Source organism: Lolium perenne, chromosome 5 (genome assembly GCF_019359855.2).
Source record: "Lolium perenne isolate Kyuss_39 chromosome 5, Kyuss_2.0, whole genome shotgun sequence".
Lineage (NCBI taxonomy): Eukaryota > Viridiplantae > Streptophyta > Magnoliopsida > Poales > Poaceae > Lolium > Lolium perenne.
The window spans coordinates 72665302-72681114 of record NC_067248.2 but is presented as its reverse complement, the minus strand read 5'-3'; the positions used below and the strand labels follow the sequence as shown (position 1 = coordinate 72681114).

The 15813-nt window shown below is 43.3% G+C and overlaps 1 protein-coding gene and 1 long non-coding RNA gene across 3 annotated transcripts; both read left to right on the top strand.

The window, feature by feature from the left end:
* The first annotated feature begins 9321 nt into the window (after positions 1–9321).
* LOC127299443 (uncharacterized) lies at positions 9322–12290 on the top strand. The gene is made up of 7 exons (XM_051329406.1): positions 9322–9686; positions 10159–10406; positions 10513–10674; positions 10765–10921; positions 10995–11137; positions 11284–11319; positions 11395–12290. The coding sequence occupies exons 1-7, from the start codon at positions 9599–9601 to the stop codon at positions 12124–12126; spliced, it is 1566 nt and encodes a 521-aa protein (XP_051185366.1). The 5' UTR covers positions 9322–9598; the 3' UTR covers positions 12127–12290.
* A 494-nt stretch (positions 12291–12784) lies between these two features.
* On the top strand, positions 12785–14747 carry LOC127299444 (uncharacterized). Of its 2 annotated transcripts, none has more exons than XR_007850452.1 (3): positions 12785–13081; positions 13180–13254; positions 14403–14747. It is a non-coding gene; the product is annotated as an uncharacterized lncRNA (long non-coding RNA). The 2 variants fall into 2 exon arrangements; XR_007850453.1 differs by having other exon boundaries at positions 12785–13086.
* The last annotated feature ends 1066 nt before the right edge of the window (positions 14748–15813 follow it).

Here is a 15813-nt window from a genome sequence, read left to right as displayed (position 1 = left end):
CTTTTCCCCTTCTTCCATATCACCAAGTGTGAGAAACATGTGTTGGATTATAGGATTGAGATTAACAAATTTAGTTTCCAACATGCGAACTAAAGCAGCAGTAGCAATTTCATAGGTAGGGGCAAGGTCTACCAAGTGTCTATCCTCAAAATCGTCAACGGTACTGACATGATTGAAAAATTCCTCTATATTATTTCTCCCAATTATAGATCCACGTCCTACCGGTATATCTTTCATGGTAAAATTAAAAGGAAACATGATGAATCAAGTAAGGTAAATGCAAGTAACTAATTTTTTTTGTGTTTTTGATATAGCAAACAAGATAGCAAATAAAGTAAAACTAGCAACTAATTTTTTTGTATTTTGATTTAGTGCAGCAAACAAAGTAGTAAATAAAACTAAGCAAGACAAAAACAAAGTAAAGAGATTGAGAAGTGGAGACTCCCCTTGCAGCGTGTCTTGATCTCCCCGGCAACGGCGCCAGAAATTTGCTTGATGCGTGTGGTTAACACGTCCGTTGGGAACCCCAAGAGGAAGGTGTGATGCGCACAGCGGCAAGTTTCCCTCAGTAAGAAACCAAGGTTTAATCGAACCAGTAGGAGTCAAGAAGCACGTTGAAGGTTGATGGCGGCGGGATGTAGTGCGGCGCAACACCAGAGATTCCGGCGCCAACGTGGAACCTGCACAACACAACCAAAGTACTTTGCCCCAACGAAACAGCGAGGTTGTCAATCTCACCGGCTTGCTGTAACAAAGGATTAACCGTATTGTGTGGAAGATGATTGTTTGCAGAAAACAGTAGAACAAGTATTGCAGTAGATTGTATTTCAGTATAGAGAATTGGACCGGGGTCCACAGTTCACTAGAGGTGTCTCTCCCATAAGATAAACAGCATGTTGGGTGAACAAATTACAGTTGGGCAATTGACAAATAAAGAGGGCATGACCATGCACATACATATCATGATGAGTATAGTGAGATTTAATTGGGCATTACGACAAAGTACATAGACCGCCATCCAACTGCATCTATGCCTAAAAAGTCCACCTTCAGGTTATCATCCGAACCCCCTCCAGTATTAAGTTGCTAACAACAGACAATTACATTAAGTATGGTGCGTAATGTAATCAACAACTACATCCTTAGACATAGCATCAATGTTTTATCCCTAGTGGCAACAACACAACACAACCTTAGAACTTTCATCACATTTGTCCTGTGTCAATGCAGGCATGAACCCACTATCGAGCATAAATACTCCCTCTTGGAGTTACAAGCATCTACTTGGCCAGAGCATCTACTAGTAACAGAGAGCATGCAAGATCATAAACAACACATAGATATAACTTTGATAATCAACATAACAAGTATTCTCTATTCATCGGATCCCAACAAACGCAACATATAGAATTACAGATAGATGATCTTGATCATGTTAGGCAGCTCACAAGATCCGACAATGAAGCACAATGGGGAGAAGACAACCATCTAGCTACTGCTATGGACCCATAGTCCAGGGGTAGACTACTCACTCATCACTCCGGAGGCGACCATGGCGGCGTAGAGTCCTCCGGGAGATGATTCCCCTCTCCGGCAGGGTGCCGGAGGCGATCTCCTGGATCCCCCGAGATGGGATCGGTGGCGGCGGCGTCTCTGGAAGGTTTTCCGTATCGTGGCTCTCGGTACTGGGGGTTTCGCAACGGAGGCTTTAAGTAGGCGGAAGGGCAGGTCAGGAGGCGGCACGAGGGCCCCACACCACAGGGCCGCGCGGCCAAGGGGGGGCCGCGCCGCCCTATGGTTTGGGCGCCTCGTGGCCCCACTTCGTCTCCTCTTCGGACTTCTGGAAGCTTCGTGGCAAAATAGGACCCTGGGCGTTGATTTCGTCCAATTCCGAGAATATTTCGTTACTAGGATTTCTGAAACCAAAAACAGCAGAAAACAAAGAATCGGCACTTCGGCATCTTGTTAATAGGTTAGTTCCAGAAAATGCACGAATATGACATAAAGTGTGCATAAAACATGTCGATAACATCAATAATGTGGCATGGAACATAAGAAATTATCAATACGTCGGAGACGTATCAATAATCAACATAACAAGTATTCTCTATTCATCGGATCCCAACAAACGCAACATATAGAATTACAGATAGATGATCTTGATCATGTTCGGCAGCTCACAAGACCCGACAATTAAGCACAATGGGGAGAAGACAACCATCTAGCTACTGCTATGGACCCATAGTCCAGGGGTAGACTACTCACTCATCACTCCGGAGGCGACCATGGCGGCGTAGAGTCCTCCGGGAGATGATTCCCCTCTCCGGCAGGGTGCCGGAGGCGATCTCCTGAATCCCCCGAGATGGGATTGGCGGCGGCGGCGTCTCTGGAAGGTTTTCCGTATCGTGGCTCTCGGTACTGGGGGTTTCGCGACGAAGGCTTTAAGTAGGCGGAAGGGCAGGTCAGGGGGCCACACGAGGGGCCCAGATGACAGGGCCGCGCGGCCAAGACCTAGGCCGCGCCGCCCTGTAGTCTGGTCGCCTCGTGGCCCCACTTCGTCTCCTCTTCGGTCTTCTGGAAGCTTCGTGGCAAAATAGGACCCTGGGCGTTGATTTTGTCCAATTCCGAGAATATTTCGTTACTAGGATTTCTGAAACCAAAAACAATGACAAAGAATCGGCACTTCAGCATCTTGTTAATAGGTTAGTTCCAGAAAATGCACGAATATGACATAAAGTGTGCATAAAACATGTAGATAACATCAATAATGTGGCATGGAACATAAGAAATTATCGATACGTCGGAGACGTATCACATGGTTATCGCACAACAAGCAACTTAATAAGAGATAACGTGCATAAGTACATATTCAATACCACAATAGTTTTTAGGCTATTTGTCCCATGAGCTATATATTGCAAAGGTGAAGGATAGAAATTTAAAGGTAGCACTCAAGCAATTTACTTTGGAATGGCAGAGAAATACCATGTAGTAGGTAGGTATGATGGACACAAATGGCATAGTGGTTGGCTCAAGGATTTTCGATGCATGAGAAGTATTCCCTCTCGATACAAGGTTTTAGGCTAGCAAGGCTATTTGAAACAAACACAAGGATGAACCGGTGCAGCAAAACTCACATAAAAGACATATTGTAAACATTATAAGACTCTACACCGTTTTCCTTGTTGTTCAAACACTTTACTAGAAATTATCTAGACCTTAGAGAGACCAATTATGCAAACCAAATTTTAGCAAGCTCTATGTATTTCTTCATTAATAGGTGCAAAGTATATGATGCAAGAGCTTAAACATGAGCACAACAATTGCCAAGTATCACATTATCCAAGACATTTTAGCAATTACTACATGTATCATTTTCTGATTCCAACCATATAACAATTTAACGAAGAAGATTCAACCTTCACCATGAATATTATGAGTAAAGCCTAAGGACATATTTGTCCATATGCAACAGCGGAGCGTGTGTCTCTCCCACACAATGAATGCTAGGATCCATTTTATTCAAACAAAACAAAAACAAAAACAAACCGACGCTCAAAGCAAAGTACATAAGATGTGATGGAATAAAAATATAGTTTCACTAGAGGAACCTGATAATGTTGTCGATGAAGAAGGGGATGCCTTGGGCATCCCCAAGCTTAGACGCTTGAGTCTTCTTGATATATGCAGGGTTGAACCACCGGGGCATCTCCAAGCTTAGAGCTTTCACTCTCCTTAATCATGTTGTATCATCTCCCTCTCTTGATCCTTGAAAACTTCCTCTACACCAAACTCAAAACAACTCATTAGAGGGTTAGTGCACAATTAAAATTTACATGTTCAGAGGTGACATAATCATTCTTAACACTTCTGGACATTGCATAAAGCTACTGAAAGTTAATGGAATCGAAAAATCCATCAAGCATAGCAAAACAGGCAATGCGAAATAAAAGGCAGAATCTGTCAAAACAGAACAGTTCGTAAAGACGAATTTCTAAGAGGCACCAGAATTGCTCAAATGAAAATGCTCAAATTGAATGAAAGTTGCGTACATATCTTAGGATCACTCACGTAAATTGGCATAATTTTCTGAGTTACCTACAGAGAATTAGGCCCAGATTCGTGACAGCAAAGAAATCTGTTTCTGCGCAGTAATCCAAATCTAGTATGAACCTTACTATCAACGACTTTACTTGGCACAACAATGCACAAAACTAAGATAAGGAGAGGTTTATACAGTAGTAACAACTTCCAAGACTCAAATATAAAATAAAGGTGCAGAAGTAAAAAATATGGGTTTCTCCCTAAGCGCTTTTCTTTAACGCCTTTCAGCTAGGCGCAGAAAGTGTATATCAAGTATTATCAAGAGATGATGAATCTACAGTGGGGTTTGGAGTTTTCTCAACCATGCATTGTATTTTGGATACATAAGTTTCAGAGGCTCCCTTTTCGTTAGTCTTGGGCTTGCTACTCTCATCAAACAAATTTTCAGGAACAAGCCAAGCATAATTATCATCTAGAGCTTCATGCATTGCTAGGAGCATACAAGGTATTGGTGCTTTAATTTCCCCACCATCATTAACATTATTAGTGTACTTAATTCTATCCATATCCATCTTTTCAAGTGTTCTTTTAAAATTGGCGATCATACCAAGCCTCTCATGCTTACTAAAAACCTTTCTAGCTTCTTTGGCTATATCCTCAAATTCTCGCACTAGGACTTTTAGAACAAAATCTCTCTTCTCTCCCCTCTTCATATCAGAAAGTGTAAGAAACATGTGTTGTATCATGGGGTTGAGACTAATAAATCTAGCTTCCATCATGCGTACCAAACAAACAGAGGCATCTTCATAAGTAGGGATAGCTTTTGCAAGGGGTATATCTTTAAGATCTTCGTGCATACTAACATGGGTGAAAAATTCTTCTATATTATCTCTTCCAATTATAGACCCTTGTCCTACCGGTATATCTTTTACAGTAAAATTAAAAGGAAACATGATGAAATAAGTAAATGCAAGTAACTAATTTTTTTGTGTTTTTAATATAACAAACAAGATAGCAAGTAGAGTAAAACTAGCAACTAATTTTTTTGTATTTTGATATAATGCAGCAAACAAAGTAATAAATAAAATAAAGCAAGACAAAAACAAAGTAAAGAGATTGGAAGTGGAGACTCCCCTTGCAGCGTGTCTTGATCTCCCCGGCAACGGCGCCAGAAAAAGAGCTTGATACGCGTACAACACGCGTCCGTTGGGAACCCCAAGAGGAAGGTGTGATGCGTACAGCGGCAAGTTTTCCCTCAGTAAGAAACCAAGGTTTATCGAACCAGTAGGAGCCAAGAAGCACGTTGAAGGTTGATGGCGGCGAGATGTAGTGCGGCGCAACACCAGGGATTCCGGCGCCAACGTGGAACCTGCACAACACAACCAAAGTACTTTGCCCCAACAAAACAGTGAGGTTGTCAATCTCACCGGCTTGCTGTAACAAAGGATTAGATGTATAGTGTGGATGATGATTGTTTGCAGAAAACAGAAGAACAAGTATTGCAGTAGATTGTATTCGATGTTAAGAATGGACCGGGGTCCACAGTTCACTAGAGGTGTCTCTCCCATAAGATAAATAGCATGTTGGGTGAACAAACTACAGTTGGGCAATTGACAAATAGAGAGGACATGACAATGCACATACATGATATGATGAATATTGTGAGATTTAATTGGGCATTACGACAAAGTACATAGACCGCTATCCAGCATGCATCTATGCCTAAAAAGTCCACCTTCAGGTTATCATCCGAACCCCTTCCAGTATTAAGTTGAAAACAACAGACAATTGCATTAAGTATGGTGCGTAATGTAATCAAATATTACATCCTCGAACATAGCATCGATGTTTTATCCCTAGTGGCAACAACACATCCACAACCTTAGAACTTTCTGTCACTGTCCCAGATTTAATGGAGGCATGAACCCACTATCGAGCATAAATACTCCCTCTTGGAGTTAAGAGTAAAAACTTGGCCAGAGCCTCTACTAATAACGGAGAGCATGCAAGATCATAAACAACACATAGGTAATAGATTGATAATCAACATAGCATAGTATTCTCTATCCATCGGATCCCAACAAACACAACATATAGCATTACAGATAGATGATCTTGATCATGTTAGGCAGCTCACAAGATCCGACAATGAAGCACAATTAGGAGAAGACGACCATCTAGCTACTGCTATGGACCCATAGTCCAGGGGTGAACTACTCACTCATCACTCCGGAGGCGACCATGGCAGTGAAGAGTCCTCCGGGAGATGATTCCCCTATCCGGCAGGGTGCCGGAGGCGATCTCCTGAATCCCCCGAGATGGGATTGGCGGCGGCGGCGTCTCTGGAAGGTTTTCCGTATCGTGGCTCTCGGTACTGGGGGTTTCGCGACGAAGGCTTTAAGTAGGCGGAGGAGATAGGTCAGGGGGCCTGACAGGGGGCCCACACACTAGGCCGGCGCGACCAAGGGCCAGGCCGCGCCGCCCTAGTGTGTCGCCAGCTCGTGGCCCCACTTCGTATCATCTTCGGTCTTCTGGAAGCTTCGTGTGAAAATAGGCCCCTGGGCGTTGATTTCGTCCAATTCCGAGAATATTTCCTTACTAGGATTTCTGAAACCAAAAACAGCAGAAAACAACAAGCGGCTCTTCGGCATCTCGTTAATAGGTTAGTGCCGGAAAATGCATAAATATGACATAAAGTATGCATAAAACATGTAGATATCATCAATAATGTGGCATGGAACATAAGAAATTATCGATACGTCGGAGACGTATCAGCGGTGCCGGAGTCGTTGTTGAACTCGAGCCACGCCTCGTTCTAGTAGAAGCAGGCGCCCCTCCATCCCACCACCCCGCTGCTCGCCGCCGCGTCCGCCGCCGGCACGGCCATCACCGCGCCCACGAACACCGGGAAGATGTCCGACGCGCCGCAGAGCGCGCGGAGCGCCGCCATGGAGACGCGCCGCGGCAGGAGGGGCATCACGTCCATGGGGCTGAACGGCAGGGTGGTGAGGATGCTGCTGCTGCTCGCGCCGCCCCACGGGACGCCTGCGCCGCGGGTGGAGGAGAGCAGCACGGCGCCGAGCAAGGCGGTCGCGAGCAGCGCCGCGACGGCGAGGAGCTTGGTGGAGTTCGCCATGGTGGTTTGCGGTTGGGGGCGAGTTTAGGGAGACTCGCCTAATTAAAGAGAGATTTGGCTAATTACTTTGTACTGTAATCACCGTGGATTGAGATAAGAGCACCAGGTGGTGAATAGAAATTATCTTTGCATACCATAGCCTCAAACATGATTGATGATACCATAATTACTTCATCGCTCGTAGGAAGATACCGTGAGCTTTTTCTTGATCGGACGAAGCGGAGACATCAAATCAGATTAGAGGGTCCAGATTGTTTTAATGACGACCACCAAAGTGCGTTGAGTGTCAAACGACCAACTCCCATTTAATAGTAAAGAAATCCACGATGCATTCCTCTAGGCCCATAAAGGTGAAGTATCATGTAGTTGACGTTCACATGACACCCCTAGAAGAATAACACCACAACTTAAATATCAAACCATTAAATATTACTCAACATAGTTTCACTACTAACATCGTGACTTCTCCCATGTCCTCAAGAACTAAACGAACTACTCACAAGATATCATATGGATCATAATCAGAGGTGATATAATGATGAATAACAATCTGGATATAAACTTTAATCCAATAATTTCACTCAATAGCATCAACTACAAGGAATAATAAACACCGGGAAAGTTTCCCCTATGAACTAGACAAGAATCAAACCCAAAATGTTACAGCGGAACGGAGTGGAGATGGTGGAGATGATGGTGCTGGTGATGGAGATGATGATGATGATCCCGATGAAGTCTAGCTCGATGACAGTGACGATGGCGACGTCCCCCCCCTTCGGGAAGGAATTTCCCCGACAAATTTCTGCCTGCCGGAGAGCTTTTCTCTCACTATGGTTTTCCGCCCCATCGCGGCTACAGAATATTTCTCTGGTCGCTCCCCCCTCTATTTAGGGTTCTCGGGGGATGAAATACGCGAAGGAACGATGTCAGTGGTGGGCTAGGGCCACCACACTATGCCTAGGCGCGGCTAGAGTGTGGCCCGCACCTAGGGGTGGTGTGGGCTCCTCCTAGCCCACCTCACGCTCTCCTTCTAGCTTCTTCCGGCATCTGGCAAAATAGGAACTTTTGGGTATTTTCTGGGAATTGTTGTTCGTCAGAAATATGGTATCTTGATGGCCTTTTTTCCAGCAGAATTCTGACTTCGGCAGTTAATTCTCCAATAATCATCAAACATGCAAAAATGGATGAAATAACATAAGTAGCATCTCTAAATATGAAATATATCAATGAATAACAATAAATTATGATATAAAATAATGATGCAATTTGGACGTATCACAGTTCTCGTGTCAATTTTATTCTTGAAGCTACTTCATCTACTCCGACATATCGGCGAACAACTTCTACGCACTGGCCACTCACGAAAATATTCTCTGCTACCCCATCTAACCATCTAACTCTGGCGCACATGTATCATGATACTCTTTGTATGTGCACACCCAGTATTGGCACCACTAGCGCGTGTCTTCGTCCCCGGTGCACTCCCGAGTTAGGTAATCTTGGCACGGTGTGTCGCTTACTACTTCTACACAACTACAACTACATCTCAATCCTTCCGAGCATATTCCCGGGCTCAACGACACCATCAACCTCAACAAATCTTCATGGCGACTACATCAAGCACATCACCATCGACAACAACTACAACTCCCTCACTCTCAGCTACACCGACATAGGCATCAAGGGCTACCACCTCACCTACGGCTCCCTCTCCAGTCACGACTTCGGCTTATGCTCCCATCTGACCGTCTGCGACGTTTTGGTTGTTTGCTTCACTGCCGATCTAACTACGCGGAGGTGTTATAATATATTACACATTCATTAGTTATATTTGGTAGTTTAGGGTATTAATCTGAATCTATCTCTAGTAGTTTTCTTGCCATTCAAGTCTATTTTATAAGCAACCCAAGAAGCTCCGAATGTATCGATCAATATATACAATCAATATTTCTGCAACATCGATCAAAATACACTCAATCTTACGATTTTTTTCTATATATAAACCGTCTGCACCACAGTTTGAAATTTAGTACCATGGCATTTTTTTGCTTTCTAAAACTCATTTTTGCAAGGCCTATTTCAAAAAACAGTTTTTTGAGGAAAGAAAGACCGACGAAAACACACGAGCCCGGCGAGAGGCAGCAGCGAAACGCCCCGATCCGATTCGACTGACACTTCTCCTTTTCTGACCTCCCTCCCTCCCTCCCTCCCAAAGTCCAAACCCTAGCCGGCTACACCTCGCGATCCAATCCGCACCTAACCCACCCGCAGAGATTTCGGCGGCCAATGTCCCCGCCGCCGCCGCCACGGTCTCCACGCGCCCTCTCTAGCTAGCTAGCTGTAAGCTAGCGCTCACCCCTCACGGCCTAAAGAATCCGCGACGCCCCGGCGACTCCGAGCGTCGGCCGGCCGGCGGCCATGAGTAGCGCGTCCAACAGCGCGTTCAGCGAGGAGATACTCGCCGACAAGCTCGCCAAGCTCAACAACACGCAACAGTGCATCGAGAGTATCCTTGACCTGATCTTTTTTTCTCGGCCAAATCTCTAGAGAGATCTGTTTTGGTGATTCTCAAGTTTACTGTCGAGTTGCAATTTCCGCGCCGAGTATTTTGTACACCTGTAGAAAGAGCACCTTTTTTTCTTGATTTGTCCTCCTCAGTCCTTGCGCACGTCGCTATGTCTGTCCATATCTGCCAACTTGTTCAAAACGATGTATGTTGAGCGAGAAGTGGTCAGGCAATCATTTTGTGGTTTCTAGAAATGTAAATCCTCGTTTGTCCATTTTATGCCATTTTGTTTTTCACTAAGCGGGAGCTCTCTGTATGCTACTGCTTACAGTAAATCACTGAACTCTACAACTACATAAAAATGGTGCTGTATGAGTCGTGAGATATACTTAGAAGTGTAATTGGGTACTTTTCTCTGTCCTGTCTTACCATGATCCGGATGTTTCCTTGACTTTTACCTTGTGGTCACTAGCTCTGTCGCATTGGTGCATTTACCATCGGAAGGACGCAGAGCTAATTGTCCAGACATGGGCCAAGCAGATCCAAAGCTCTGGAAATGAACAGAAGGTCCCTTTCCTTTACCTTGCTAATGACATCCTACAGAACAGCAAGCGCAATGGCACCGAGTTTGTAGAAGAATTCTGGAAGGTGCTCCCAAGCACGCTTAAGGATGTAGCTGAAAAGGGCGACGACCGGGGGAAGAAGACTGTCTCTAGGCTGGTGTGTATCATATATCTGTACTTGTAGCTTCTTAACTCTTGTTTGCTATATATTGTTAGGACTTAATCAAAATGCAATACTTTAACACTGCGCTGATGTGTTCTAGGTTGATATATGGCAAGAAAGGAGGGTTTTTGGTTCACGTGCTGGGGGCATCAAGGATGTGATGCTTGGAACTGCTCCCCTGCCTGTATTAGATATGACCAAAAAACGCTCTCAGAGCTCAGCCATAAGGATTGTTAAAAGGGATTCACGTTCTGTAAAGCTGGTAAGATTTTCTCCCCCATTTTCTACACTTCGTATTTTCACCACTAGAGTTTGCGTTGCAACTCTTCAAGTTTTGTTATTATTTTTTCAGAGACTAGGCGTTGGAGGAACTGCTGAGAGAATTGTATCGGCATTGCATACTGTTCTCAGTGAACAAGCAGATGAAGATGCTGACCTGGAAAACTGCAAGTCATCTATGCGTCACGTTGGAAAGATGGAGAAGGATGTTGACAGTGCATGTAGCAAAGGTACTATTTGTAAACAAGAGTCCTCCATCTTGGCTATCTTAGCACATTTTGTGATTTTATTCTCTCCCTGCAGCTGATGATCCTCGTCGTGAGCCTCTTTGCACAAAATTAAAGAATGAGGAGGATAGCATGAAAAAATGCATTGAAAAGCTGAAAGTAGTTGAAGAAAATAGAGCAGCTGTTGTGTCTGAATTGAAAGAGGCATTGCAGGACCAGGTCAGAACCACTATTATATTAGTAAAATAGTACCTACTTTCAAGTATTTGCACATACATGAGTTGATATTTGGTCCATGTCAGTATGTCATTCATCTTTATCTTTTGCTTATGGATCTGTGTAATCTTACTTGTAAAATTATTCAGGAATCTGAGCTGGAGAAGGTTCGAACTCAGTTGCAGGTAATGTTCCCCAAAGATGCTGAAGGTTTATACTTGTAGCATATGTGTAAATCATTCTGATGTTTCTATTGACAGCTCGCGGAAGCAATGGTAGAAGAAGCAGCCAACATGCAACGGAGACTCAACAATGAGCCAATCGTTCCATCTTCCAAGCTAGCATCATCTAATGGGCAAGTAAAGGGCCAGCAGAAGACAGCCGCTGCTATCCTTGCGGACAAGATCGCAGCATCATCAAACTCACAGCAGATACTCCAGTCTGCACTCTCTAAGTTTGCTGCGGAAAATTCATCTGACATACGCTCAGATAAGAGGATTAAAGTCGATCAATCCTCACAGGTCCCAAGCGTTGCAAATGCTGCTGCCTTTGTACCAATGCCACCAATGGTCACCACAACAGCACAGCAGCCCCAGACAATATTGGTACAGCAAACTCCTGTCCAAAGCCAAGCTCCTGCACCTCAGCCTCAATACAATATCTACCAGGCCCCTCCGCAGCACTTTGTCCAGCAGCCTGGAGGTTTAATGATGGGCATGCCATACACCATGAACACAATGAATCCACCGCCACCACCGCCACCTCCGCAGATGATGAACCTAGCAAGGCCCTCTCCTTCAACACCTCAGCCACAAATGGGTGTAATGACACAGCCACAGCAGCAACAACCTGGACAGCAGATGCTTCAGCAGCAAATGCAGATGAATGTAGTGCCCCCGATGCAGTTCACACTTCAACAGTCCGGTGCACCACCTTTCAGGCCTTTGCAGCCACCTCCAGGGATGCAATTTTTCCATCACCAATCTCAGTGAAATTTTTGGTAGACTTTCCAGCTCTATTAAACTGTGATAGTTTCCAGTTTAGTATTGACTGGTACAGAGGAACTGACAGCTGTAGGAGGTATACCATTTTGTTTCTCATTTCGTGAAGTTGTTGTACATGTAACTTGAGGGAGCAAAGTGCTGTTGACATATGAGCCGATTTCTTCTTGGCCCAATTTTTCGAAGGTCGTAGGTTGATATTGGGGGCCTGAGCTAATAATCATGTGGTGTGCATTGACGAAAGCTATGTCATTGAGATCCGTGCAAGCTGTGAGCTATACCGAGAGAAGATTGTAGTGTGTGCTGTCTCATCGATATTTAAGACTTAATTGATTAGTGCATTTCTTTTATTTGAAAAAAATACAGAAAAAATTCATTTGCTTGGTTTATAAAAAAAATCATGTTATACAATGAAACTTCAAAGCTGCCGTGAAATGTAATTTTGCAGTAATTTATTTCATGATTGCAATTTTTGGAAAGTGTTATTTGGAGTTCAAGGCTTTAGCTTCATGTGGTACGATATTTCTTCCATGTACATTGCTTTTGAGAGTAGATGTGACAGACTTGTTGGTGCAAAAGCGTCTGATGATGGGAGAATTGTATTTGTCATCATAATTTGGAAAAGAAAAGGAAAAAGAAGGTTTGTTGTTCACTTGCATGTTGTACTTGTGCTTACTTAGGATGTTTCTTTACTACTAGCATGTCTTTGTGGTTTGAGGACTTGTAATATTATTTTTGACCTTTAATTAACTTGAACTGTTTTATTGCCATGTATTCCTAGCACACTAAAACTGCTTGGTTAAGCTTTTACTGATGGATGTAGTTGATACTTGACTGTGCTCCATCTTTTAATTTAAGCTTTGTGTTTTCTCAGTAGAAATATGAAAAGGGACTGAAGGACACCAGGGTCTTGGGAACTTGTCTGCTCAAGAGGCAGCAAATGTGGGTAAGGTCTGGCAGTCCTTTTTTCCATTTCAATATCTCTCTGTCTGGCTTGTTCTGCATTATATTGTCATTTGTATTGAGCCAATTTGCTATATGCAGAGTTTGTTCTCCCCTGAAGAATATCTTGTCAGCTATATATGCAACTTGAAATGTTTCCACTCTCCCAAAATTTAGGTCATCTTTTTTTATTTCCCATGTTCTTCGATGTAGTCTTAACATGTTTTCATATTAGTAAGAGAGTAAACTGTACTGTAGATCACAAAACTTATGCGGGAGTGTCAGTTAGGTCCATGAACATAACTAAGTTTAAGATTTATTTTCTTGAAGATCTTCATGTCACTGGACAACTTTTATGAGCTTTTAATTGACCCATGACGAGTTGGATGGTCAGTCAAAATGCTAGATGATCATTACCCTAATTACTGCAGCTTGAACTCTGTGCCTCTATTGGTACAGCCATAAAAGTCTATGGACCTAAATTTGACTTTTCAAGTTTAGGGGCTGAAGCGGCATATCTACAAATTTAAAAACCTACGGTGCACTTCTGTCCTAATATTTCTTAAATAGTACTATTATGAAACTTTTTCATAATTTTTTTTGTAGTATTTTTGTTGCCGATTTAGATACTTTAGTTAATGTTGTAATGTTTGACCTCATGGATACTACCATGCCAACAATTAGAGACAGGATTGGTGTTTCCACATTAATTTTCATTACTCTTTACATGCAAACGCAATTCATATTAAAGTAGAACAGTGGAGCTTTCTTCACTTTTCTCAGTGTATTTGCTAGACTTGAGAAGGTTCAAGAGCTACTCCCTCTATCTCAGTTTACTAGTCCTTTACGTGTACCTAGGTTGTCAATTTGATCTATATAATATAAATTATATAACACAAAAATTATACCATAAGAAAGCATAAACTAAAGTTTCTAATGGTATATGTTTGGTAATATATATCTTATGTTAAGTTGGTCAAATTGGTGACCTAGGAATACGCGTAGGACTAATAAACTGAAATGGAGGGAGTAGCAAAAACTGAGCTGGTCAACAGCTTTTACAAACCCAAAAGCACCTAGATCTAATAGATTGATGATGCAAATCTCAATATATGGACTTGTGCCATCTTTCCATTTAGGGCAGGCACTACAACGGAACTTTCCTCATTTTTCTCAGTGTATTTGCTAGACTTGAGGCAGGTCATTTCTTACTATGGACCGTATGTGTGCGTGCCGTGCCCATTGATCTGGTGTATATCTATACGATGTATAGACACAAGTGCTTGCGCTTGCACTTGTTTATTGTCTATGGGTTTATTTTTCAGATAAATGATGTGTTTATGGCATTCTATGCCCAATCTGATGAAGGTCAGCAGACATTCATTTCATAATCTTGCTCTGGTTTCTCAGTTTGATGCCACTTATGTGCTTGCTTCGGACTGCTGGAGTTGCCTGCTTTCGTCTATTCATGTCACGATTCTTAATTCTCTGGCAGGCACTCTTGCCAACAAAAGCTCTATCTAGTGGATCGCCAATCTGGTCAAATGTGGATCTATTGTGTAAACCCCTTGTAGGTGTTGGCAATGATTCACTGTTAGAATTACCCCTTTGATTGCTTGAACAAGACGTTCTTAAGTATGAATCTGATACCAGATGAAGTTGAAACAAAAGGTAGGTTTTGTAGAAATTTGGGTATGTATTAATTAGAAAAAGTTTGGTTGCACAATCTTTCAAGGCATAGTCCGACGCGCAGGAAGGACCGAAGGAGTAGTGCCTAAACAGTAAACACACACAGTGCCTAAACAGTAAACACACACCACCATTACAAGAAGGGGAGTGCTGGGCGTCCCCCGGTGGATTAGAATCCCTGGTCCCCCCAACGGTCCGATCAACAGATCCGGGATGTTTCCAGCCGTTCGATCAAACCAACCAGCCCTCTCTCCCACTTTTGCTACCATAATGCACTAAAGTAGTAAAAAACGATTTAATTGTAGTGAACTCTATTTTCACCTAAAAACACAGACTCCACTGGAGTTTTGCCGGAGATGTCGCGGGAAATCCACCGGTAACCTCACCGGAGACTTAGTAGCAAAAAATACATGCTATAGTAGAAAAAACACACAAAGATTGTAGCAACCTTTTTTTGCTATTGTAGCAAAACCAACCTAGTCGGAGACTCGCCGGAGACCTCGCTGAAGAATTTGTAGCAGAAAAATATACTATTGTACCTGTTAGGAAATATAATATGTGATCAATTGTGTATGGGAGGGATGCCTCCCAGAAGGTGTCTGTTGGGGAATAGGTGTCTCCCCAACACACCCCTTCAGCCTGTATATAAGTGGGTCTCCCACATTGCAATGAAACAAAAGAATCATTTGCTCCATTCATTTGTGTCTCTTCAATATATACTTTACACGTAGATTCTACCCAAAGCATTTGGGCTAATCTGAGCATTCGTCCGCACTCGTCCAGAACTGAAACTGATCAGGACATCGTCCATTCGGTTTTGTCTTCCTGTGTTAATCAATGATCTAGAAACTAATCCATTGAATTAAACGCAGATAGAGAAAGATTGAAACGCGTAACTGCCGGCCACCGCATGTAGCCATTCGGCAGAAACAACGCATGGATTTTTCAAGCGCGGAGGACATGGTGGAGACGCCTTTGGCCTTCTCAACCAGCGGCGCGCGCGACCCTGTGTTTTCAGCCAACCGCGCGCTCGGTGGCAGCCCTCTT

Coding starts and splice junctions, on each gene's coding strand:
- LOC127299443 (XM_051329406.1), top strand. CDS start 9,599: ATGAGTAGCGCGTCCAACAGCGCGTTCAGCGAGGAGATACTCGCCGAC. Junction 11,138..11,283: donor AAGAGGCATTGCAGGACCAG/GTCAGAACCACT, acceptor AAAATTATTCAG/GAATCTGAGCTGGAGAAGGT. Junction 11,320..11,394: donor AGGTTCGAACTCAGTTGCAG/GTAATGTTCCCC, acceptor TTCTATTGACAG/CTCGCGGAAGCAATGGTAGA.